The 24,022-nt window shown below is 42.7% G+C and overlaps 2 protein-coding genes across 3 annotated transcripts; both read right to left on the minus strand.

The window, feature by feature from the left end:
• Nucleotides 1-3: 3 nt before the first annotated feature.
• On the minus strand, nt 4-6,268 carry rbm14b (RNA binding motif protein 14b). 2 transcript variants are annotated; one of them, XM_034150169.1, is made up of 4 exons: nt 6,136-6,268; nt 3,497-3,849; nt 1,931-2,948; nt 4-1,647 (listed from the first exon to the last, which is right to left on the minus strand). In XM_034150169.1, exons 2-4 carry the CDS (start codon nt 3,843-3,845, stop codon nt 1,236-1,238), a joined length of 1,779 nt encoding a protein of 592 aa, XP_034006060.1. In that variant the 5' UTR covers nt 3,846-3,849; nt 6,136-6,268; the 3' UTR covers nt 4-1,235. The 2 variants fall into 2 exon arrangements, with proteins under 2 accessions (XP_034006060.1, XP_034006059.1); XM_034150168.1 differs by having other exon boundaries at nt 1,931-2,969.
• Nucleotides 6,269-7,211: 943 nt separating this feature from the next.
• Nucleotides 7,212-14,548, minus strand: LOC117498099 (copper chaperone for superoxide dismutase-like). Its single transcript, XM_034150170.1, has 8 exons — nt 14,367-14,548; nt 14,064-14,136; nt 12,794-12,931; nt 11,511-11,685; nt 10,574-10,634; nt 10,117-10,194; nt 9,489-9,592; nt 7,212-9,093 (listed from the first exon to the last, which is right to left on the minus strand). The coding sequence occupies exons 1-8, from the start codon at nt 14,499-14,501 to the stop codon at nt 8,934-8,936; spliced, it is 924 nt and encodes a 307-aa protein (XP_034006061.1). The 5' UTR covers nt 14,502-14,548; the 3' UTR covers nt 7,212-8,933.
• Between the last annotated feature and the right edge of the window lie 9,474 nt (nt 14,549-24,022).

Below are 24,022 nucleotides of genomic sequence, written 5' to 3' on the forward strand. Positions count from 1 at the left end.
CCCCCCCCCCCCATGAAATGATTAAAAAGCACTTAAAAAATAAGAGATCCCTCCATTTAATGCACTCAAAGCTTATAGGCACATAAGTGAGCTTGTCACATATCATGATTCCTATCAGAAGAGATCCTTTGTAAACAGCTCATTCAGAAGTCAGGTGTTTTTTCCATTTACAATTCATTACACCCCATGTTGACTTAAAAACATGTAAAACTACACAAAAACATACACTATGTATTTAAAAAAAGGCCTCTGGACACGTAGGAGGACTCAAAACTGAATATCTACAAAAGTCCCGCCCTCCCTTATCTGCTGACCCTGTGCCTTTATCGTGGAGCAGGAAGTAAAAATGCTGACTGGGTGAAAAGTGTGGAATATAATAGACTGCACTGAAATTCATTGTGAGAGGTAGGCAGCTGTAGTTAGAGAGAGGTGAGGCAGTGTCTTCCAGTGTGGTAGTTAGAGCACAGGTGGGGGAAAAGGGGTCGAGGAGAGATCCAAACATACATTACAGTACGTATTATGTGTGCTTTACTTTGTTTTTACTGCAAGGCGCAGTCTAAGCTGCTGCGTTTGTGCGCTGCAAGGTCAGGAGCCCGCACCAATCTCTCTTTCACACCACATCCACATCACATTCAAGACAAACACCCCTTCCCCGCATAACACGTCAACCTTGGTTCTCTTGGACACAATGCAATGCAACCAGAACACAATATGTGTTTCACTGACTCCCCATCTGCATTACAATTTATAAACTCTCCAACATAAGGCAAAAAAGGTTTCAAATTAGCTGCCCTGACTGATCATCTAGGCCGCAGGAGGATGGCTGATAAAAATGTATTTTATCGTAGATTTGGCCATAGAAAAATCATAACTGGGTTGCGGAAATAAAGGCATATGAAACGACCGACTGGGTCAGTCTGATACTGGCACAAGTGTGAGACTGGCACGATAAAAAAGTAAAACGGAGACGCACAAAGAATGCCCGTACCAAAGAGGAGAGCCTCCCTTTCATGGCTGCACTGTGTGTATGCAAACAGGACCAAGGTTAGTCCCTCGTAAAGCAGGTTAATAAACCCAGGAGCCCCCAGTTTCAAAGCCCACCCCACACACTTAATCTCCCAGACTCACACACACACACTCACACACATACAGCTGCTGTAAGGTGGCCAAGTTTGGGGAGCAGGAAGAGGGTTCGGGGCAAAGAGGGAGGGGTGAGGGCAGAGAGTTGTGTGCGACTATCGGAAGGGGGGCTCAGGCGTGTGAAGGGAGAGTTCGGGGCGGCGGAGGATGGCCTCCTTGCGCGTGGGCGGCGGCAACGGCGGCTCATACACCCTTGGCGCAGCCATGGCGGCTGCCATTGCCGAAGCTGAGGGGACCACTGGCCTGAGGGACTCCAGCGCAGCCACCGACTGGGCCGACATCGCCGTGACGCCAGGCATCCCCGACATCCCCGACATCCCCGACATCCCCTGCATCCCCTGCATCCCCTGCATCCCCTGTATGCCCTGCATGCCCTGCATCGCCTGCATCGCCTGCATGCCCTGCATCCCCTGCATGCTTTGGAGGGCGGCCATGGCGCCCGGCGGAGGGTAGGCGTACTGGAACTGAGGATACTGCTGCAACTGCTGGTAGTACTCGGCATAGTACCTACGAGAGGAGGAGGGGGATACAGAGGGACGGTGGGGAGAGCAGGGTTTAGGTGGGAAGAGGGACAGGATGAACGACACAGTGGAAGCAACAAGAGTGACAAAGCGGAAATAGCGGAAAAAGAAGACGGGAAATCCAGCATTAATCAAACAATAGATATGTGCCTGCAAGACCATGAAAGCACGACTAATAAAAGTGGACTCCTAGAGGTTGAACAGTATAGTAATAGTGTAACATCTCAGCTCTCTGGGAATGCTTTAGAGGTTGAAAGGTGATGTCCTACCTGGCCATGGGGTCCTCTGCAGCCTCGGCTGCCTCTTCTGCCGCTCGGCCAGCGGGCGTGGGGAGGAGGGGTCGCCGCGGCTTGGCTCTCTGGTAAATGAACGGCTTCATCACAGGGTCTGGTAGCAGAGACCTCCGTAGCGGACTGCGATCCCGCTCTCCCTTTGCTGCTGCAGCAGCCGCGGCGGCTGCCACCTGCTGCTGGTCGGCCATCACCTGCTGGCCCTGGGCGAAGTAGTGTGCCTGCCTGGCTGCCTCAAAGATGGCTGTTGGGTCCTGTAGGGCGCTGATGTGAGCGTAGGCTTGCCCAGCGCCACCGTAAATTGCTGGAGATACAGTGTAGCCGGGGTTGACCCCGCCCGCTGAGGACATATCTAATCCATGAGCAGCAGTCAGATAGACGTGGGAGTTGGCCATGCTGGGGGTGTAAACTTGAGGTGAGTAACCGGCGGCGGCAGCAGCAACAGCCGCAGGACTCGCTGTCATCTGGCCGTAGATGTTGGGATTCATGGAGCTGTACATTTGGGTGGCGCCTGATTGTAGAGCTGCCTGATTGGCCACCTGTCCATAAAGCTGACTGGCGACATTGGCACCATACACCTGGCTGGCGAGGGCCCCGTACACAGCTGGGTTCACTGGGTTTCCATCGGTGCGTGTGCCAGTGGTGATCCCAGTGAGAGCAGCGTATGTGGGGTCAAAGGTGGAGGTGTTGTAGACTGAATTGTGCACGCTCTGCTGGACCTGCAGAGGCAGGCCGGCGGCGGCAGCAGCGGCGGCAGCCAGGACGGCCGCCTGACTCTGGTACTGCTCCAGAGAGGGCTTCCCCACGGGACACTCTCCAGCATAGTGGCCCTGCTTCCCACAGTTCACACAGGGGATCTTTCCTGTCGGGGCCTGCTTGCTGGGCTGGACCTTGGACAGCTCCACGGACAGCGGGCGGCCCTTAAACGAGGTGCCGTGCAGGGCCTCGATGGCCTGGAGCGCGTCTTCCTTGTTTTCCATGTGGACAAAGGCATAGCCTGCGGAAGAGGAATGCCTGGCTGTCATTGAGCGCAGGGACAACAGTTAGGATCGAAGTGGCATTGCCACGGGCACTTACTTATTACTTCTACGAAGAAATGTGAATTACGCCAACCGGAAACCACCTTATCCATCTCTACAACAGGGATGCAGGAGTTTTTGCACACTTTGACATGGTCAGACTTACAGCAGGACTCTAAATCTCTCTCTTTTTTACATTATTTTATATTGTGTATTCTTGTGATGTATGTCTTTTCTACTGTAGATATTTATATATTTGCTGTTCATGTTTATACTTTATTCCAGCTTTTAAATATTTTAATGCCTGAACACAATGCGCTGTAACAAAATCATTTCCAATTTTTGATTAATTGAGTATTTATCTATCTTTCCATCTCATTAACTTTATAAATAAATATATACACAGATATAATCTCTTATCTGCCCTGTGTTATTTCCTCCCATTTTTCTTACACCTAACCCAACTTGAGAGATGCTACTGGCAGTACTTGAAAACTAATGAAATGTTACAAGGGTCTTCGCTCACCTTTAACTTTATCACACTCCAGAACTTTTCCAAACGTCTGGAACAGCTGCTGGAGATCCTCCGTGGTGCACATCCCGCTCAGATTACCCACAAACACCTTGGTGGAGTGTAACGGCCGTCCTCTCGACTCCTCCACAACCAAATTGCGTCCGCGAAACTCCCGGCCATTGAGCTCCCGGATGGCTCTGTCGGCGGAGCCCTCGCCCTGCAGGTGGACGAAGGCGAACTGTCGCAGTACGCTGCAGCTGACCACCTGGCCGTACGGTTCAAAGATGGCCGACAGCTCCTCCTGGGTGGTGTCCAACGCCAGGTTGCCCACGAAGAGCTTCACTGTGTTGCTCTTGTCCATGGCGCTGCAGAGGAACAAAGAGGGAGGACTGTGGTTAGAGATAACAGATAGGATTATTTAACACCAGGGGTGGAAGAAGTACTCAGATCTTGTACTTAAAGGTGGGGTAGGTAAGTTTGAGAAACCGGCTCGAGATACACTTTTTGTTATATTCCATGGAATGCTCTTAACATCCCGATAGCAATGAATATCTTAAGTGCTTTGACAAAAAATCCATAAAAAAATGTCATCTGTGGAAGCCGTAGTACTCTAAAAAGCACGACCATGGCCTACCTGCCTGTCAGCCTTCCATCTGTGCACAAACTTATCTCGTGCCCTCATTGGTCATGTGCGCGTTCGTGTGTGTTGGAGGAGGGGCTCTGTAAGGAAGTGGCAGATTTTTTCCGGGTGTGTATTTTCAAATTCTAGCGCACTCGAGCTGATTTCTCCAAAATTACCTACCCCACCTTTAAGTAAAAGTAGAAGTACCAGAGTGTAGGAATACTCTGTTACGAGTAAAAGTCCTGCATTGAAAATCCTAATTCAGTAAAAGTACAAAATGATCGGCATCATAATATACTTAAGTACCAAAATCACTCGTTATGCGTAATGGCTCATTCCATAATTCTACATTAAATTACTCATTGTGTCTATAACAGCTGGTAAAGGTGTTTTTAACTACTTTATATACGGCTGCTGGATATCTACACCTATAATTATATGTAAAGTATATTAAATAATTGACGTTCTATTGAGCTAATGTGAATCTGTAAAGTAACTAAATCTGTATAAGTAAAAAGTACAATATTGGCTTCTAAATTGTAGTGGAATAGAAGGATTAAGTAGCATAAAATGGAAATGCTCAAGTAAAGTACCTACAAAAAATTGACTTGAGTAAATGTACTTAGTTACTTCCCCCCTCTGCCTAACACTATACATTGAGCAAGAACAAAGCCACACCTATGGCTCAGTCTGAGGAGGAGATGGAAGTACAGGGGTGCAATTATCTAAATACAAGCGGGGGGGTTCGGCTGCACACAGGGAAATAGCTGACCCAGCTTTTTCGGTTTTTTTCAGGGCTCATTATTCAGAGATAAAGCTGAAGGTGCAAAGAGTAAGCGCTAACTATTGCAGCGATTTAGTTGGAGGATAAGGAAGCTCTGTGCATGAATGAGCAGCCAGATTTCAAAATATTGCAAATTAAAAACCACACGGACCTCACATTTGCGTGGGAGCCGGCCAAAAAGTCAAACTAGGTAAACACAGACGAGGAAGCAAGGGATACACATTGTCTGTAGATAAAAGGTTGATCATTTCCATAATTATCGTTGAGCAAAGGCAGTTTAAAAGAGGATCTCATTGCAGATTGAGAAAGGTGTAATTACCAGAACTGCTATGATACACAGGAGACACCCAGGGAAAAGGAGCATTTTACAGTAATACCCTTAATTAACATGGCATTTATAGTGATGATCTTTGGGGGTTTGTGGAACAGAAAGGACCCTCTCACTGCTTCTAAAATGTCAAACTAAGGAGTGTTTCTACAGGTTGGACAACACCTTCTTTACCTCCTCCAGAACAACCTTTATGGCAGGCTGTAAATCAAAGGGCAAAGACGAACATGACACCAGAGAATGACATTTCTATTTTTTGGTGTAGGCTCCAGTCAGCTGCTGGGTGAACTACACCTACTGTACAGCTGCTGCTTACGGAACATCTAAAGCACGTTTTCTATACTGTAGTGTTACATATGGCTGCTGCATTAACACTGGGTTCATGGGAGGAATAACAAGGGGGGAAGCTGCTTTTCTGATGACGCAGCACGACGCTGAGTCAACACATTCTCACACTAGGGTTTTTTAAAAAGCGAGAAAAACAAAAAAAAATGCGAAAAACGACAAGTTAAGTTGGTTAAACACAGCCTAAATGTATTGTCCATGTGGATAACGTGAATGGTGACACATAATGCGTAATGGCTATCCAGATAAACACACTATAAAAGGCAAAAACAAGCATTAACACACACACATTTACTCTGAAAATACGCAACAATGTTAAACACATAACACCTGATACAACTGGCTCTCAATAAGCAAGCACATTTTTTTCCGCACAGGAATGGATACAGTGCAACACCGAGAGATTCCGTGCAACAACACGCACTACAATGGTCGTCTTATCTTTAACATACCCGGCACAAACACCCGCGCATAAAGACAAATCGGGTTTATTAAGCTCCCATGCGGATCAGATAGAGAGAGTAAATACTGCAAGAAAAGAGGAGATTAAATAAAAGGATCTACCATCTTACCTAGGCGGTGCTGTGTTTCAAAATGGTAGCGCCTGCTTCCGTTTGCATGTCGGGCATTCTGCTGGAGAGGAGGGGGAGGGCTGCTGCTGCACCAGAGGATGCTCAATACCAGTAATAACACACAATACACAAAGTACATACAGGCACAGTACACAGACAGTATGAAGCCGGAGGTGGATGAAGTACTCAGATCTTGTACTTAAGTAAAGGACCACCACACACACATTGACTGGTATACCCCTGATGTGCAATAACCCTGCCTGTTAATATTAAACTATGTGCAATAGACCTTCAATATACCTTTCTCTCAATTTATTTACAACCATACTTTATTTTATGAACATACTGCTACTTTTTTTTTTACAATGATTTATGTTTTTTTACGTACAGTGTGTTTTTTTATTATTATTAATAATGTGTGCATACTTAGTTTTTTAAATATGTAAGTCTATTCTCTTTTCTTTATCTGCAGTTCACTTCTGCTGTTTTAATAATGTACTTTTCTCCTTTTCGGGAAAAGTATAAGAAGTAGAAGTACTTATTCATATTGGCCCATTTCAGAATATATTATATATTTTATTCAGATGCTGGTTCCTACAGTGAGAACAAAACTGGGTAAAACAGCTTTTAAATATGCTGCCCCCACAACTTGGAATAATGTTCAGAAGGAGCTGAAACTCTCAGATTGAATCACTATGGGGGAATTCAGGACACCATTGGTAGATGTGAGTGCTCGTATATATCCTAAAATCGTTTTAAATGTTGCCAGTTTTGAATGATTTTTAATAGTTTGTTTTACTTCGCATATTGATTGGCTAATGTGCCATTTTATTTAGTTTATCTGTTGTAACTTCGTACATGCTGCCCTTCTTGGCCAGGTCACTCTTGGAAAAGAGATTTTAATCTCAATGAGTCTTTTACCTGGTTAAATAAAGGATATATATTGAAATATAAAGTCCCTCAAAGTTGTACTGTACTTGAGTAATGTCCTTAGTTACTTTACACCACTGTATAAAGCTGTTTTAATCATCAAAAGCCACAAGAAGAACAAGGGCGGCCTTTATAGCCACAGGGGGTCAGCTCCAAAGGGAGTTTAATCAAAGAGCTAATTTATCTGCTATGAAAGATATATATCACATTTGCTTAAGAGGACAGATCAAGTGTGAAATGACTGCTAATGACACACAGCTTCAAGCAGGAAATGAGTCAGCAAAAAAACAACACATTCACTTGTTTTAGCTTCTTAAATGTTCCAGTTCTTCTGATTTATATCACTTTCTTTGATTAAAAGTTGAAGAAAAAACAGAATTTTAAAGAAAATAACACATTTCCACCATTTCCCAAAACGTATAGATTCAATTATTAATTGAAAATACACCAGGCGTGAATCGATAATTTGAACAAACATCGATTGTACATTCAAGTTGTGTTCGCAGCCCTCAGACACAGATGGAAAAAGACACCAACGAGTGGACATTTGGGGGAAAATTCAATAAGCCTATTCATGCACCAACAGGACAAGACAGATGCTCAATTTGCTAGAAAATCAATGCAAAACTGGCTACACACTCTCATATGGACAAAAGATTGCACACACACACTGTGCCAATATTGATGTCTTCATCAAGAGTTAACAGAAATCAACAAGTGGCCAGAGGTAGAGGTTTTACGTTATTATATTATACTTCAATCATCAAGACAATACAGCGGTTGATTCAAAGCCGATTTACAGTTTTTCTGTAAGGTTCTAAGGTAATTGTACACTCAGTCTCCATGTTGTGAAGACAGCTGAGGGAACAGTCCTTCAAGGAAGCCCCCCCCCCAAACTTTAACCCCCCCTCGGCCTTTCACTCTCGGTGGAATTTGACTCTCTCTCTCGAGCTCTTTTAAATCTCTCTTAGCCAAGTCACTCACACCACCTTATGGATTAAAGATGAACACACCAATGGTGGACAAAAGTGAGGTCCAAATTCAGCTAACGGCGATACAGATTTCCACATTATTTACGTCTATCACACTCTTATTGTGACCCTTCATAGATGGATTTCTTTAAGATATCACATTGGGATCATCCATGTCTGGACATGTGAATCCATAACTTTGGGATTGTGAATGTTTAGGCTACAACTACTACCAGGAGTGCCCATCATTTGATGTTTCCATCAATTGTCCCTACATTTTAGGTTTCTATTTGGACTTTTCTGTAGCCTTTCTGGGTATTTTTTCAATGCATTCTCAATAAAAACACTAGGTTACTTAGGTTGAGAAAGTCTACATGACAGTGAATATACTAAATATTAGCATGACACCGCTTTGTAATCCTATTTGTGTGTTGATTTTCCTCTTAATAGTTACTCATACTGTTTTTAAGAGGCGTCTATAATTAACCTAGACATTTTTAATGCCAGACTACAGCGCATTCATCCCAGCCAATACATCAAATGAGACAGTGATGTGACAAGTGTGTCAGAGGGGACTGGTTATACAAACATATTAACTGAAATCTAGCTAATCAAAGGTGACTTTCACAAAGTCCCATGTGGATTTAATCCGCTTTAGAATCCTCAGAGGACACAGACTGCAAGAGGATTTGATTTTGACACAAAGAAAGAAATCATGAAACTAAGGCTTTTTATCTTTGGTCGTCCGTCCAGCTGTGTGTAAACGTTTTCCTAAGTACTCTTTGTTTTCCTCGCTTCAGCTTTGACCCTCTGTCAGCAAATGTCCTCTGCATTTCTCTCCGATGTGCCCTTAACTGTCCACAGGTTAGAGATATGATTGGTGTTTGTGTCTCAGGTTCAGAGGTGTGCAGCGGGGGTCTCTGTGCTGGCTTTGCTCCGGCCTTTCCCTGCAATGGGCCGGTCTCTCTCCTCCCACAGCGTGACCCCGTCACACGCACAAATCTGTTTTGCATTTTGGAAAAGACCTGCTGATCGGGCGATGATCCCACAGGCCAGTCTGCAGAGGAGAGACATAGAGAGAGTTTAAAACAATTTTAAAACCTGCTTCAAAAGGCCAGCAATGACTTAAATACAGCTTTAAAGAATGCTTATCAATAATTAATAATAATTAGTCCCAACCTTGAAGCTAGTAGTTTAACAAAGCTATCCAATTGTGTTCAATTGAAATGCAGTTAGTACAAACTACCTTTCTTTAAATAATTAACTAAATTAAGTTTAAAGAAGCACGATTTAAAAAAAATTGTATCTAGTGCAAAAACAGACTTATAACAATTTATACGGTTGAAGAGGAGTCCTTCAAATGCTTTAAGGAGCAAGTGCCCAGCCGAGGCTACTCCCCCCCCTTCACATAATTGTGTGCACCACCATGTGAAACCCCTGCTTTTGACCCACCTTTCCCCAGAGTTCCCGGTCTGTTTGGAGAGAGGGTGATCGCCCCGACCCAGGTCGTCCTCCCCCGCATCGACCACCAGCGACCGGCCAATCACATCCCACACCTGCAGCCAGCACCAAGGTATCACAGAAGAAGAGATTAAAAATATGTCATCTGGTGTTGTTTAATGTGGATTTATGACAGGCTTAAGATGTTTTTAATAAAGCTTATAGTTAGGGCTGGCTCAGGCTTACATTAACCCAGCCCTTAGCAGCATAACTAAGTGCGAGACTTTCACCTTTGATTGTTCTCCTCTCTTTTCCTATTTTTCTCTCCATCAATCTCTATATGTTCATGTTCCATAAATGCCTGTTACTAACTCAGCATCCTGGGCATCCTGATTTTATTTTGATGGGTTTCTTTGCAAGCTTTTCCCTGTGCGCTGTGAGGGTCCAAGCGCAAAGGTAAACATATGCTGTGTAGACTGTGAACCCCTAAAACAGACATTTAATTTATATTTGGCTATATAAATAAAATGTGACATCTTTGATTCCTAAAGCCCAATATACTGTAGTTACAAGCCTTCATACAAGTGCAAAATGTATGTGTGTGTGTGTGTGCGTGCGTGCGTGCGTGCGTGCAGGTTACCTTTATCTGACTGTCCTCTTGTCTAAATGAAGCCCTGCCATCTGGTCCTGCGACAATATTTCCCAGATCACCGACATGCTGCGCGACAACGACACACATTGAATAAATAACACAAGGAGTACACAGCATGTGCGCCAGGGAACACTGCGGCAAACTTGTAGCTCTGTCACACATCTAATAGACAATTTAGCACCCGAACTGCTCACAATGGCTCCTGTGGGACATATTTGGCGAGTATCACATCATTTATTTGGCTTGTGTTGACATTTTATTGAATCCCAGGAGTGATTTTGTCAGAATTTATGGAGAAGAAGACCAATTATTAACTTACTTCTTTTATAAATGTTCTGATAGAAAATGATCTACACAGCATGGGGCAAGTAGTCTCCAAAAAAGATTAAAATGAACAAGCAGAAAGTTATTTTTATAGAGTTATAAGAGAAATATATGGATGTACCCTTTCAGAATCCCCTGGACCGCCGTGTTGTCTTCCAAAGGGGTTATAGTGCTCTCCACAACTATAAAAACAGAAATGAATTACATTTAATTAAATATAAGTTAACAAAACTAGTTTGCAGTGCAATTTCTTGTGTGCATTAGCTGTCAATGTCTCGATTGCTGTCGATTGTCCATCACTAACAATGACAAGACACTTCAAAATGGATCATTCTTCAAATCTGTATTTTAACCACACAAAAAACTCCAACAAAAACTATAAAACTTGAGTTAGTTGTAGTGTTTGTGTTCTTGTGTGACTACGGTTCTTCAGAGGGTTATTCTGGACACACTAAAGTCACATGAAAACACAACAAACGCAAAAACTAATCCAGGCAGCTGTATATGGTAACTCTCGTGTTGTGTGAGGTAAAATTACTGTTGTTTTCTCAATGGAGTCTGGCGGCTATAGAGAGAGCACAGATAACAACTTCAGTTTCTCGTTGCAAAGGGCTGTGTTGGGGAGATAAGGCACACAGGAAAAAGAAATGTCTACCATCAGAGGGTCGGTGGTTCTATCCCAAGACAGTCAATATGTTGGAAGTGGCAATATACTTAACCCCAAATCACTCCTGTAGCAATGTCTACGGTAAGTGTGTGTAAGTCCCTTTGGATAAAAGCATCAGCTTTGTACCATGTAATGTAGTGTAAAATAATATTCTAAATATATAGGAAACATTAACTCATACATTTCTATCAAAATGTCTAAAATGGTTTTTTGCTGCCTCTGTCCACAGTCGCTCATTGCTTTGCTTCCTTGCTCTGACTCCTGTCTGCTTCTCCAAAATGGGGGCGTATGTGTTACACTGACTACGGATAAGTACCTCATACAGTGCCACTCTAAAACACTCACACTATCCCCTTTAACCGGAGCAGCCTGTTCACCCACTCCCTGTTACCTGAGGCAGTCCTGGGTCAGGTCCCCCAGGGTGTGGACGTGGAGGCCGTGGGGTCCGGGCTCCAGCCCATCAATGGTCCCATCGATCAGGCACCGCTGCTCCGACAGCTGAAGGAAGCGCACCACCCCCTGGATTCTCCCCACGCCCGCCAGCATGGCCACCGCTGAACCCAGGTCTGTCAGGAAAACACAGACGTAATGAACAATTTGCACGATTAAAAAAAGTACTTTATAATCCAATTTTAAACTTAGCAATTGTAATAAACATGTTATATATTGTGGTACAACGAGCACATTTTTACTTTGACTTTTTACTTTGACTTCCTATATTTGTTATACATTATTTTATTTGATCTTTTATTGCACTTTTTACTTCTTGTGTTTATATAAATGTTTTCAATTCTATATATTTTTTTATTATCTTTTATTGGACATTTTACCTTATGTTATGTACCTCTGAGGGTTTTAGAGACCCAGACTGAGGGATTTTGGCTATAAAACACAGATGAAAACAATACTGGTTTTAGCTTGTTAGACCTCAAAGATGCACACAATGGGTTTTGATGAGACCAAACAAAAGTACTGTGCAAAGCGGCTCAGGAAGAAATCCCTCCGGATTATAAAAGACCCCCCATCACCCCAGCCACAAACTGTTCTGTCTGCTGCCGTCTGGTAGGCGTTACCGCAGCATCCGGACTAAAACCACCAGATTCAGAGACAGTTTCATACCACAAGCAATAAGACTGTTAAACAACTGAACTGCTGAAACAACATCTGTTAAACACCTGAACTGTTGAAACAACATCCATAACATTCATCTGCTACTTAGTAATTATTTATCTATTTCTCTAATATATCATTTCAATAACTTGCATATAGACTCTTATTGCACTATTTCACCATTTCACTTTTTTAAACTATTTTTATTTTTGTATTTACTATTTACTTGCACTATATTTTTCTGTTTATCTGTGTTATTGTGTTGCACTGTTGAAGAAGCCTGTGACCCAAGATTTTCATCGGCATAACTACACTGTAGCTATGTTCGTATGACAAAATAAAGAACCTTGAACATGTATCCTGACACACACACACTTTTCTGTTTATGTCTATGTATATGGTTTGACTTCTTTCATCTACCTTGTCTACAATTGATTAAGAAAAAGATGAAATTCATCATGCCAAATCTAAGCTGTTTTTGGAACATTTACAACACATGTATTGTACTGTATAAAGGTATGGCGGTTTGATTCCCAGCCGTACTCCTGTCCTGCAGTTTCTCACCTTGCTCTGATCCTCCCATGCCTTTCAGCACGGCTCTGCGTCCGGTGCTCTCGATCAGAGCCTGCACCTCTGCAGTGGTGAGAGTGGAATCCACCAACACCTCCTCCTTACCCACATCCACACTGACAGACGTCACTCCTGCAAACACAATCATAGCAGTGATACATTATCCTCTGATATATATAAACAGACAGAGAAATTACAAAAACTATATAAATATTAAAGAGAATAGTCCAAGCCACTCATCAAGCAACATGACAAACATTATCTGAAATGTGAGGCTGCTTTTCTGCCTTATGCGGAATAACATAAATTGAAAGCCTTTTCTATTTTATCACTCTTATGAGTAGTTTCTCTTCCTGTCGGTTGCACTGAAGTCAACATTGGATTTCTGGGGGAAAGATCGAAAACATTTGGTAAAAGTTAAAAAGGTGTTATGCTGATTTCCAGGATGATTTCCCTAGCTGCTCAAGCTGCTCTACACCATAATTCATCCATCCATCCATCTTCTCCCGCTTATCCGTGGTCGGGTCGCGGAGGTAGCAGTTCCAGCAGAAAGCCCCAAACTTTCCTTTCCCTGGCCACATCAACCATCTCTGACTGGGGGATCCCAAGGCGCTCCCAGGCCAGCGAAGAGATATAACCCCTCCACCTGGTCCTACACCATAAACCCAAGTGGATATTCATTCATAAAATAAGAAACATTACTGTGCATGTGTCTTGCATTTAATACTTGCCTGTAGACATATGGCATCTCCAGCTGATTTGCTGTGCACACAATATGTCTACGTAACACAAGTTTGGGATTCAATTAGGATTACAAAATTTGAAGTGTAACAATTGAAAGTTATCACTGACTATGACTTGTGCCAAGTTACACAGTTCTTTTGAGTTGACTTCCTATGAACATGTTAGGGACTTGTAAAGGTGGAACATGTTACTTGTAGATTTAGACGCCAGTGTAAAGCTCTTTACTTGCTAGAAAGGATTCTATATAGAGAATTGTGCTTTGCTGAGTAATAAGACATGCTACAATTTGCACTGGAATGCATGAATAAAGTCCAACAGCCATAAACTAGTGACAGATAAAAGCTCTCTGACATGCTTTGTTATGGTCATTATTTGTACTATTTCAGATAGCCTATGCCGTTTTCAAAGAGCCAGATTCAAAGTGTCAGTTCCAGATGACTAAGAGCAGTTACTGTACAAAGAGTTGTTTCAGAGGCTGTAAACATGCATTAATAACGTAGGCCTTTGAATGCTTTGATACCTGGTTTTCCCTCCAGAGCAGCTCTGACTTTAACTGCGCAGCTCTCACATGTCATCTGCACTGCAAACTCCAGCTGAGGAAGAAACATAATAATGAAACACCTGTTATGCAGCTAATAATATAAGGATAATGTACAATCCGTGACAGCAGTGTAGAGATAGCTCGTTATATAACACAGCCGTTTCAGCAGTTAGAACACGCAACAGCAGCTGAATATGGCATGTTTTTGTCTCGAATGTATTATTTTAACGGGTATTTTATTGTAATACAGCCTTAAAATATGATTAAGAATTGCTGTCTAACCTTGGTTGGCCCCACAGAGTCCATTTTGGCACTGCACGTCGCTGCTTGGGCAATGCAAACCGAATTAAATAGTAAACTTCCCACTTTTCTCGAAACGGAAGCGAACCAGCTGTAGCTGCTGATGGGCGCCGCCATGTTGGTGAGGTCACGTTGACGTCACAGCACGTTACCGCCGCCACGCGCCCACTACCTGCAACCGCAGCTGCAACCATCAGTTTTGACTTTTGTAGAAGAATAATGACTTTCTCATGTTTTTATTCCCAATATACAATGATATGGATAACTTCTCATATAATGTCACAGCATATTTCGTTTTTTATATAATAATATCATTATGTATTGTCATATAGTGCATTTTTTGAGAACTTGTAATCAGTGGCGTAGCCAGGAATTATTGTGTGGGTGGGCCTGGAGAAATGTAGGTGGGCCAGGGGGAGACTTATTAAGCGTGGGGTCTGAGCTGAAACTTCATTAATGATTTTTGAATGCACTAATTGAACATAAGCATAAACTAGCAGTGAAAACAAAAACATAGGCACGGCTTTAACGGTACTTTTATCGGTTTTTTTGGAGAAAAAAAGAAGGTAAACGAACTAACACAAATTGTGAACAAAACTATCATTGCTTTTTATTTTAATTAAATACATAATATTTCACATCAAAAGAAACAACAGTGTTTTAACAAATCGTATTAAATAATGTGATGACAGAAATGTAAACAGAATAGCCGAAACTTTAACAAAATAAATAACTCTAAATTACCTCTAATCATTAGCCCATGTTTGTATAATTGAGTTAACTCCGTGTGTTGCTGCTAGCATACATAACACCTGACGTGGAAAAGTTAGTCGTGGATGGGGCTACAGCGCTACTAGAAAGACAGTCGTGCACAATGTTTAATTGTCTGAGAAAGAATAGTTTATGTGAAATATTCCATGGGAAAGTAAGGGAGTGAAAATAGGTGCAGAGATAAGATTGACTTTGCCCCTGTTGAACTTCAGAATGTCACGTTCTGGTCAGAACTCTGATTCGCTGTATTGGACCCGACCAGAAGTGAATCCAACCAGTAGAAACACCTGGGGGAGTGAGCAGCTCACACAGCTCCTCCCCACGGACTCTCTGATTCGCTTCGGAGTAAAATGGGAAGGAAGAAGTCAACACATCTCCGCCCCAAAATATAAATATGAATACTGTTGTTTATGCATGTAAAATGCTTCTTGTTTGCTGACTGGCTGGTCCCGATACCTGTATCGCACAGCAGTGGAAACCTGAAGTCCGGAGTACTCTGTAAAACTTGTATACGTGTTTTGTTTCTTACCAGTAAACTCAGATTATTGTTATAACCTTTAATTCCGGTGTTTTCAATTCCTTTCTTTATTTATTTAGAATCAGCCTCATCTAACGAACCGCGCGTAGCGGAGAGGGGGGCTTTCAGCCACCACCTAGGTGTTTTGCTACAACAGTACCCATCCCTACACATGACTGGCTCGGCGGCCACAGGTTGTTTATCCTTGACACAGTGGGCACACTGAGAGTTTTCATATTCAGCAAATGTGTACACGCTTCACTGCAGACCTCAAGAAGAAATAAGACTTTCGTTAACTCACGGCAAAACCTACTTTACTTACTAATTTACTCACGGTAAAAAAATGCACTCCCTATTCCATTGTCATGAAGGTGGAATCTAACTATATCCAGAATAAGTTTGATTGGATCCAGCTAGAAACATGTTTATTTCTGCTGTAAAGTTGGGCATTTTAACATGGGGGTCTATGGGAATTGCTCCTTTCTGCATCCATCCCCTGTTGGCCACTAGAGGAACTGCAGTTTGTGGCACTTCCTTCTGGGCTTCCCGGCTCTGCGCTATAACGCGCTGATTGGCTGTGGGTGGGCCAGACGTGCATGTGGGTGGGCCCAGGCCCACCCGGGCCCACCCACAGCTACGCCACTGCTTGTAATAGTTACACTAAACAGAAAGGTATGTGAACAGTTTAGTAAATAACATGTCTTAAAAATCATAGCACAAGGCCATAGTTGAAACATTTCTGCTTATGTATTCCACCAACGTTTCACATTTCGGAAAGATTGCTTTTATGCAACCGTGAAACAAAAAGTAATCAATGGCTGCCTTTAGATTGTGCCAGTAAGACAATGAAAATCAGTTATGTAGGCTTATAAAAGGGCCGAATAATGCAAAGTATACAATGAGACAAACTGCAAGGACGAGCAGCATATGCGTTCGGTTTTTCAGAAGATTGTAGCGTATGGAAAAACCACCATGAAGGTTGCGAGCAGTAAAAGTGATTGCTTGCCTCATTATGTGCTGGCCTCCAATTCAATTTCATAATGTGTATAGATTATTGTTACAAAGTCGTTCTGCAGATTAGAGCCCTGGGTTCAGTATGCGAAGGAACACCACTAAGCTGATGACCTGTGTGTGTGTGTGTGTGTGTGTGTGTGTGTGTGTGTGTGTGTGTGTGTGTGTGTGTGTGTGTGTGTGTGTGTGTGTGTGTGTGTGTGTGTGTGTGTGTGTGTGTGTGTGTGTGTTTGTGTGTGTGTATCTATACATCCCTATCATATCTCTTTTCATCTCCTTTGAAAGCTGAACTAAGCCACAGGAGGTAAAGCAGCAGATGACCGTGATGTGGCGGAAAAAATCTGGGTCGCAAGTCTAAAATAAAAGCTCCTAGATCGTCAACTCAATTCGGGATGATGAGTTTTTAGAGAGTGACATACATCTGCGTTGTGCATGTGGGTGTTGATCCAGAAACGAGTCCTCCTTCATCACGTCAAAACACACACCAAGAGGCCGATGTTTTACACAGAAGAAAAGCCGAGTGGCAGCTCAGCCAGAACACAGCTCCTTCTGTGTGTGGCGGCTCATTGGCTTTGACCTTTGACCCCCTGCTCGGTAATATGACCATAGGCTTTAAGAGAGCCTGAGCCAGTGTTCACCGACTCAAAACACTACCTTGTGTGTGTGTGTGTATTGAGCTTTCACACACATTGTCCACAGCAGCGCTTAATTTATTCCGTACATGGGAAACTGTCGAAAACCTTTGCCCTTATGTTGATCCCCCTCTCCGTTCAAAGGAGTGGAGGGAGAGTGCGGTGACACCTGAGTCCAGGGGAGGGGGATTTCATTAACACACACACATACACACATATGTACGTACAGAAACACACACACACACACACACACACACACACACACACACACACACACACACACACACACACACACACACACACACACACACACACACACACACACACACACACAGGAGATAACACATAACTGGAAAGCAGAGTGAAACCTAATCAGTACAAATTCAGAGGGAGGAGAGAAAGGAGGAAGAGAGGAGAAAGTAGGGATGGAGGGAAATGAGGAAGCAAAAGAGGTTGACAAAGAGGTGTGTGTGTGTGTGTGTGTGTGTGTGTGTGTGTGTGTGTGTGTGTGTGTGTGTGTGTGTGTATAGCAGTGCTGACAGGAAGCGTTGACAGCCCTGTTTGGAACAGTAGAGGTTTTATCTGTACTAAATGAGGCACTATCCCCACCCTCCTGCCCCCTCCACCCCATTAGCACTGACCCAGAGTCTGTTTTTTTTTCCTTATTATAAACTTCAAGAAGGTGAAGCGGCTCTTGTTTCAGCGACCGATGAAGCTAAGGCAAGCATATCGTTATTTTTAGCGCGGGGGAGATACAAAGTCCTTTACACTGATGCAAAAAGGACTGAAGTGTACCCAACAAAAACACAGAACTTATGAAATATTCATGAGAAAGGGAAGGTTTTTTGTCAAATGCTTTTAAGACCAAGTTAAAGGACAATAACACAGATGGTTAATGAAGGCTAGAGAGGGCTAAGCCTCTCCCTAAATTATTGGTCCATTTCCATTGTGCATAAAAGTCTCATGTACAGGCTACAATATATCATGTTGAGCGACTCCAAATATCACCCGGTAGTATTGGCTAAGGTTTTTATAATCAATTAATTCAGTTAATTATTAGATGACTATTATGGTTATTTTCAGGTTCACATTTGTATGTTGTGCCTCTACTGTGACATGTCTCCATGCTTTAATGTTCAAAAAGCTCTTTATTTTTCTCATGCTGCCTGTGCTGCAGCACCTCTTTGTAGTGTCCCGTCAATTATGTTAAGTTGTGTCATGTTTGTGATTGTCATGTTCATGTTAGTTTAGTTTATGTTCCACTTCTTGTTTTATTTTTGTACTCACCTTGTCTCATTCCAGGTCCCTTTACTTCCTGCCTTGGTTCTTTTTCCCGCCATCGTCAGCATCTGCCCCGCCCCTGATTGTTTCCACCTGTGCCCACTTACCTCATGTATATATTGTCCTGTCTCCCCTTGTTAGTTGTCGGTTCGTATTGTTCGTTCGTTCCATGAAGCCATATCCAAGCCATCATTTAAAGGACTCAGTGTTTTGCCTTTTATCCTCCATTGTGAGCGCTTTCATTTCATTTCAAACCTTTATTTATCCAGGTTGTATCCCATTGAGATCATTGATCTCTTTTTCAAGGGAGACCTGCTCAAGTAGGTTCCACATGAAACATTAAAAACATAACAGAGCAACAAAAGGACATCATACAGTATCATTACAGGGATTACAATTGACATAACTATCCACATGCACAGGTACCAACAGCTTCCGATTCAGTAGCATCCAACCGAGCTTTAAAAACATTTAGTGGCAACAGATTGCTCAGTTTCCATTTTAATTGAGCTTTGCTTTTGACAGTTTGTTATATCCTCTGGAAGAGTGATTTTGTTTTTGCAAAGTAAAGATTATTTTTCTTCCAACCTTTTTTGTCTCTGGGTTGTGCATTTGAGTCCTCATACTATTGAGTCAAGAATCCTAACACTCTTTTCACCCTCAGTCTGAAACCAGAGCCCAGTCTGCTCTGATTGGTTAACTGACTGGCTCTGTTGTGATTGGGCAACCGCTTAGAGATGTCCCTCACCTTAGCCTATCACGTACAATGTGTGGGTGCGCTAGCCAATAGAAGCGCAAGTGTTACGTTGTGATGTCATTATGTTAAGGAAGTAAACAAAGGAGTCCAATGGAGGCATTTCAGGCAGGGGGGAGTGTGTGGGAGATAAACTTTGGGAACACTTTGGAATTGTAGCCTGTGCAGACCATTTAAATGCACAAAAACCTATATAACACACTACAGGAAAGGGAAAACTCCCCAAAGCCTGTGTGAGGTAGGCAGAATGTTTGGCGTCAGTGGGCAGAATTTTGACAGTAACCTGTTAACATATTGTAATTGAAGTCGTGTGAGAGAAAACCAGACTTCCCAGGACAGAGGGGGGAGAGAGGAGAGCTGCAGTATGATAGCTGTATTCTCAAATTGTTGGCAGATTCTTTTTTTTTTTTTTCAGAAGTCTGCTAAGCCCAGCTTTAAAGAGTTACATATTGGATAAGCAGGTCAGAGAAATAAGCCATGTTGTGCTTTGTGGACTTTTTCAATCCATTATAAAACTTCATTCATAACCCTAACCCTTCCAATTCCAAGTAGCTACATATTACAGCGAACTAAGTGGACCTTTTTTTCTCAATTTATATTTACAAGGTCTTTAATAATTAAAGAGTTATGAGCCTCATCCAACAAATAGAAACTGTTGTTGTTAGGAGATTTGTCAAATTCATAATAAATGTGGCATGGCACCTGCATTTTAGATCACAATTTAAGCCATTGCTCTTCTTCAAGGATAACCAACAGCATGAGAGATGATTGACCAATCAAAATCAGTTAAAATCACAAGGAATTATAATTGTTTCTCTAACACATTAAACATTTAGATTGACTAGATTTTGCACAAAATCCAGATCAGACTGTTTTTCAATTTGCTGTGTTTTGCAATTTGATTATTAATAAACGCCCATAGGGAAAAATCATGACAAAAGAAAAAGAAATTCAAATATTCCAAGTACTTTTCGTTGCTGAAGCCTGACACGTTGCTGAAGGCGGTAAAGTTAAGCAACAGAAATATTTATGAACGCAAAGTGTGCACTGATGTTCAACCTGCACCACAAACCCACAAGTGCAAAGTGTTTATAGCTGGCTGAACCCAAAGGGAATCAAACCATTTACCGCGGCCATGCTTAACGGTGACAGCGTCCACAACCTCATGACGCTGAATAATTCAGAGGGGGGGGGGGGGGGGCTGTTAGTGGTGCTAGGGACCCCTAGAGGTCATGGTAATGTCACGGCCCAGCCAGAGAACTCTCCATGTCTGCTGATTGCACCCTGACAACTCGAATGGAAGATGAAGCCAAGCGTGTCCGGGGGACGGCGTCTAACAGCGGAGACCCCCCCCCGCTCGCCTTCTGTAGGGATCAAGGGGGCCATGTTTGTGAAAAATGTGACTGTCCTGGTTTCACTTCTTTTCAGATTTTAAGAGACAAAATGTAGAAGACAGGGCTGTAGCATTCACTTACTGGAAGAAAAGGGATGAAGTGTTTTTGGCTCTTGTTGCACTGAGGTGTAGGACAAGGGGGTTTGAAAAAGCTTTTAAATCAAAGTGAATACAAGCTGTGAGTAAGAAGAAAATATCACAAAATACACAAAAATGATGAAACTACACTTCAGAATAAGACACATAAATCACAAACACATTGAATGAGGTTTCTAGGTAAGTCAACATGCTTGTACACTTTTCTTCGTATCATATTTATTCATTTGAAGACGAAGTTAATACAAGTTATGATAGGAGAGTTATCATTGTGGAACTTTACATATTGCAGTACTGGTTTAAAGCAGAGCAAGTGACTATAAAACAATTTCCATTGACAGAAAAACGAAATAATTGCCTATACATTTAAACATCCCTCCCTAAGTTTTGCAATTAAATCGATCACCAGCCAGGAAAAAAGCAGGAGAGGAAGCAAACAAATCCAATCAATCCAAAAAATAGCCACTTCAAATATTGGCCATTCAGCATTATGGTGTCACGCATTATTGCTGACCCACAAACAAGCTCAAAAACAATGAATTATAATGCCACTAGGGTGTTTAACAAGCCGTGGATAAACTCTACCGCTCATCACACGAGGATCAATACAAGGAAGAGGCAGTGTCGGCTTATCAAAGTGTCCTCTTCCTCTCTGGAATAATAGGATGCAATATGCTGAAGTGTGGCTACAAAACATATACCTCACTTAATCATTACACCCCAGAGTCCAGATCATTACTTAAACAACCTGCCTGTCATGGCCCGGAAAGATATGTGGGCCTCTATGGAAAAACATTAAGCGGGAAACATCAGAGGAGTAGGATTTAATTGGAGTGAAAAAGCTAGAAAGCAGAATAAGGTCACTTGCCTAAATGGTCTTTTAACTAGGATACTCATTATAAGACTCTACTTGAGCTGTGTAAGAAGACTATGATGATAAAAGCACAATAAATTATTAAAAAACTTCCGCTGAGCAGCAAAAACACACATTGACTCACTGTAGGAATGATAAACAGGAAGACCTACAAAAAGGGACATTTATATAATGGATTTTTCTGTACGGAAGTAGTTTTGAAGAAGTAGCCAACAAATAGAATCTTTTTTTAATTATATTTTTGACTTTTTTAGATAGTCTGCAGTAAAGGGCTATATAACAAATAATATGCAACAAAGTCTTCACCCCGGCTTGGATAAGGGAATAGTCCCTTAACCCCCTAAACCACCAGGTAACTCCCACAAGAGACCATTAAAGGGGCACTCCAGAAAATAAGCATTGCATTTCCATAAAGTAGGAGGTCTCACAAGAGCCTATTCGAATCTCAGCAGGAAAGATAACGTGAAATTCTGTCCGAAGCATTGGACAAGCTCCACGTGATCCTACATGTCCCATAATGCAACTAAAAGCATCTTAAAGGGTCACGAAGGGTTTTGTCTTCTCGTCATCAGATCAGAATGGGTTTGCATGTGTTGTGCTTGAGGGCAGTTACAAACCTTTTGAATGACTTGTTGCTTTTCACAGGTGGACGAGTACTTCCAATGAAAAGCAAGCTAATCTTTAGCATCTTTTGTCACTTGATAACAACCCTTCACACCTCCTCCACTGCTCATTTTAGCCATTACCATCAGACAGTTACTTCAGGACACCTCACGCCAAACTCTTAGAAATACTCTTTCTTTCACACTGCAATACGCATTTAAAGTCCCTTACACACCAAGCCGATTTCGGCCGTCGATAGATGTCGGGCCGTCGATGAGCGTCGTGTCGCCCTACTCAGATTGGTGTGTCTTGGGGTGTTTCTCAATGTCAAGGAAGGATGCTCCAGAGCCACTATTTCAAGGATGCTACGTCATCGAGTCTCGCCGAAGGACTGTTCCAATGTCCAGGCTCCTTGGAATTCTACCGAGCCCGGCGTCCTTCGTAGCGAGAAATTTCGAGGCTGCACATGTGTATCCTCCGCGGTCTTAAAATCCCCACAATGCTTTGCGCACGGACCAATTTCCCCAAATCTGTGGCGGAAAATTTAAGGCGGGGCCTCTCATATGACGCACACCTGCACACTTGCTCGCCTGTTCCACTCTTCGTTTTCCGAATGCCAGGAAGGATTCTTGCCTTGCTTCTGAAGTAAGTGACTCGGAAGACATGTCCTACCAAGGAAGCGTCCTCGACATTGAGAAACACCCCGGGTGTGTCCCGCACCGTTGTGTCTTTTCGGCCGTGCCGACACCTTTCGCCGCCGATTTGACATGTTGAATCGGGAGGCTAAAGGCCGTCGGCCAAAGAAATCACTCTGATTGGCTGTTCAGCTAGCCAATCAGTGCATGAGAAGCGAAACGGAAGTGAGGGACCCAAACAAATCAAGTGTATCAAGTGTTCTCAAAGGAATGCAGTGCTCTTGAATGCAGCTCAAGGCCTGACTCCTCCCCCAATTACTCCCCTGTTGGCATGCCCGTTTCTCTGCACATTTCTCCTCAATCTCTGCTCTGTAATCCTCACTTCTTTACAGTATGTCCTGCTTCCTGTTGTCCTCCATGACAGTAGTTTGTCAAAAACCTCTGTGGTGACTATGGCCAGAACATGTGAATTGTTTGTAAGCCGCATGGTGAGCCACTTTAGGCCCACCTGCTGCTGTTTATGCCTTACTGTTTAGTAGTGTAACATTTGTTTTTGTTTTTGTTTGCATTTTGCCCAGGTTTACATAGTGTTTAAACCAACTGGGATTATTTTGGTTTAACTTTGGTTCTGTTTTTTTTGTTGTGGAGCTGAGTGCCGGTCATTGGAGGGGGGGGGGCGAGTCACCCTAACTGTTTGCTGTGGTGAAAAGCACAGGGAGCACGAGAGACTTACCCGTTTGCTGTGAATGCAGCTGGTGGGTATATGGTAGCACCCTAGCCTGCCACCCCATTTACTGTCCTCAGTCTACTTTTGGTTTGGTTTCTTGTTTAATATACACAGATTTTAAGAGCATAAATAAACTGCAAAAATGATCATTTTAACTGAATATTTATCTTCTAACTCACCATTTTATCTTGCAGCAACCATTCCCTGATTTTCCAAATGTTTTTGCTTACTTTTAATAAACACTTATTTATATTGGAAACCTGTCTCTGCCTGTCAGTTAACCAACCTGTGTCCTGATTACTTGTGAAATCAAGGGTTTTGGTCAAAGGTAAAGCATTGCCTTG

Source organism: Trematomus bernacchii, unplaced genomic scaffold, assembly GCF_902827165.1.
Source record: "Trematomus bernacchii unplaced genomic scaffold, fTreBer1.1, whole genome shotgun sequence".
Lineage (NCBI taxonomy): Eukaryota > Metazoa > Chordata > Actinopteri > Perciformes > Nototheniidae > Trematomus > Trematomus bernacchii.

Bases quoted from the DNA above. Each gene is read 5' to 3' on its own strand.
- LOC117498099 (XM_034150170.1), bottom strand. From the start codon at position 14,501: ATGGCGGCGCCCATCAGCAGCTACAGCTGGTTCGCTTCCGTTTCGAGA. The intron at 12,932-14,063 runs GTATCAAAGCAT...TTGTGTTTGCAG, and splicing joins TGCTCTGGAGGGAAAACCAG to GAGTGACGTCTGTCAGTGTG. The intron at 9,094-9,488 runs GTGGGTCAAAAG...TCTCCTCTGCAG, and splicing joins ACCGGGAACTCTGGGGAAAG to ACTGGCCTGTGGGATCATCG.
- rbm14b (XM_034150168.1), bottom strand. From the start codon at position 3,845: ATGGACAAGAGCAACACAGTGAAGCTCTTCGTGGGCAACCTGGCGTTG. The intron at 2,970-3,496 runs GTGAGCGAAGAC...GCTCAATGACAG, and splicing joins GGAGTGTGATAAAGTTAAAG to CCAGGCATTCCTCTTCCGCA. The intron at 1,648-1,930 runs GTAGGACATCAC...CTCCTCTCGTAG, and splicing joins GCAGAGGACCCCATGGCCAG to GTACTATGCCGAGTACTACC.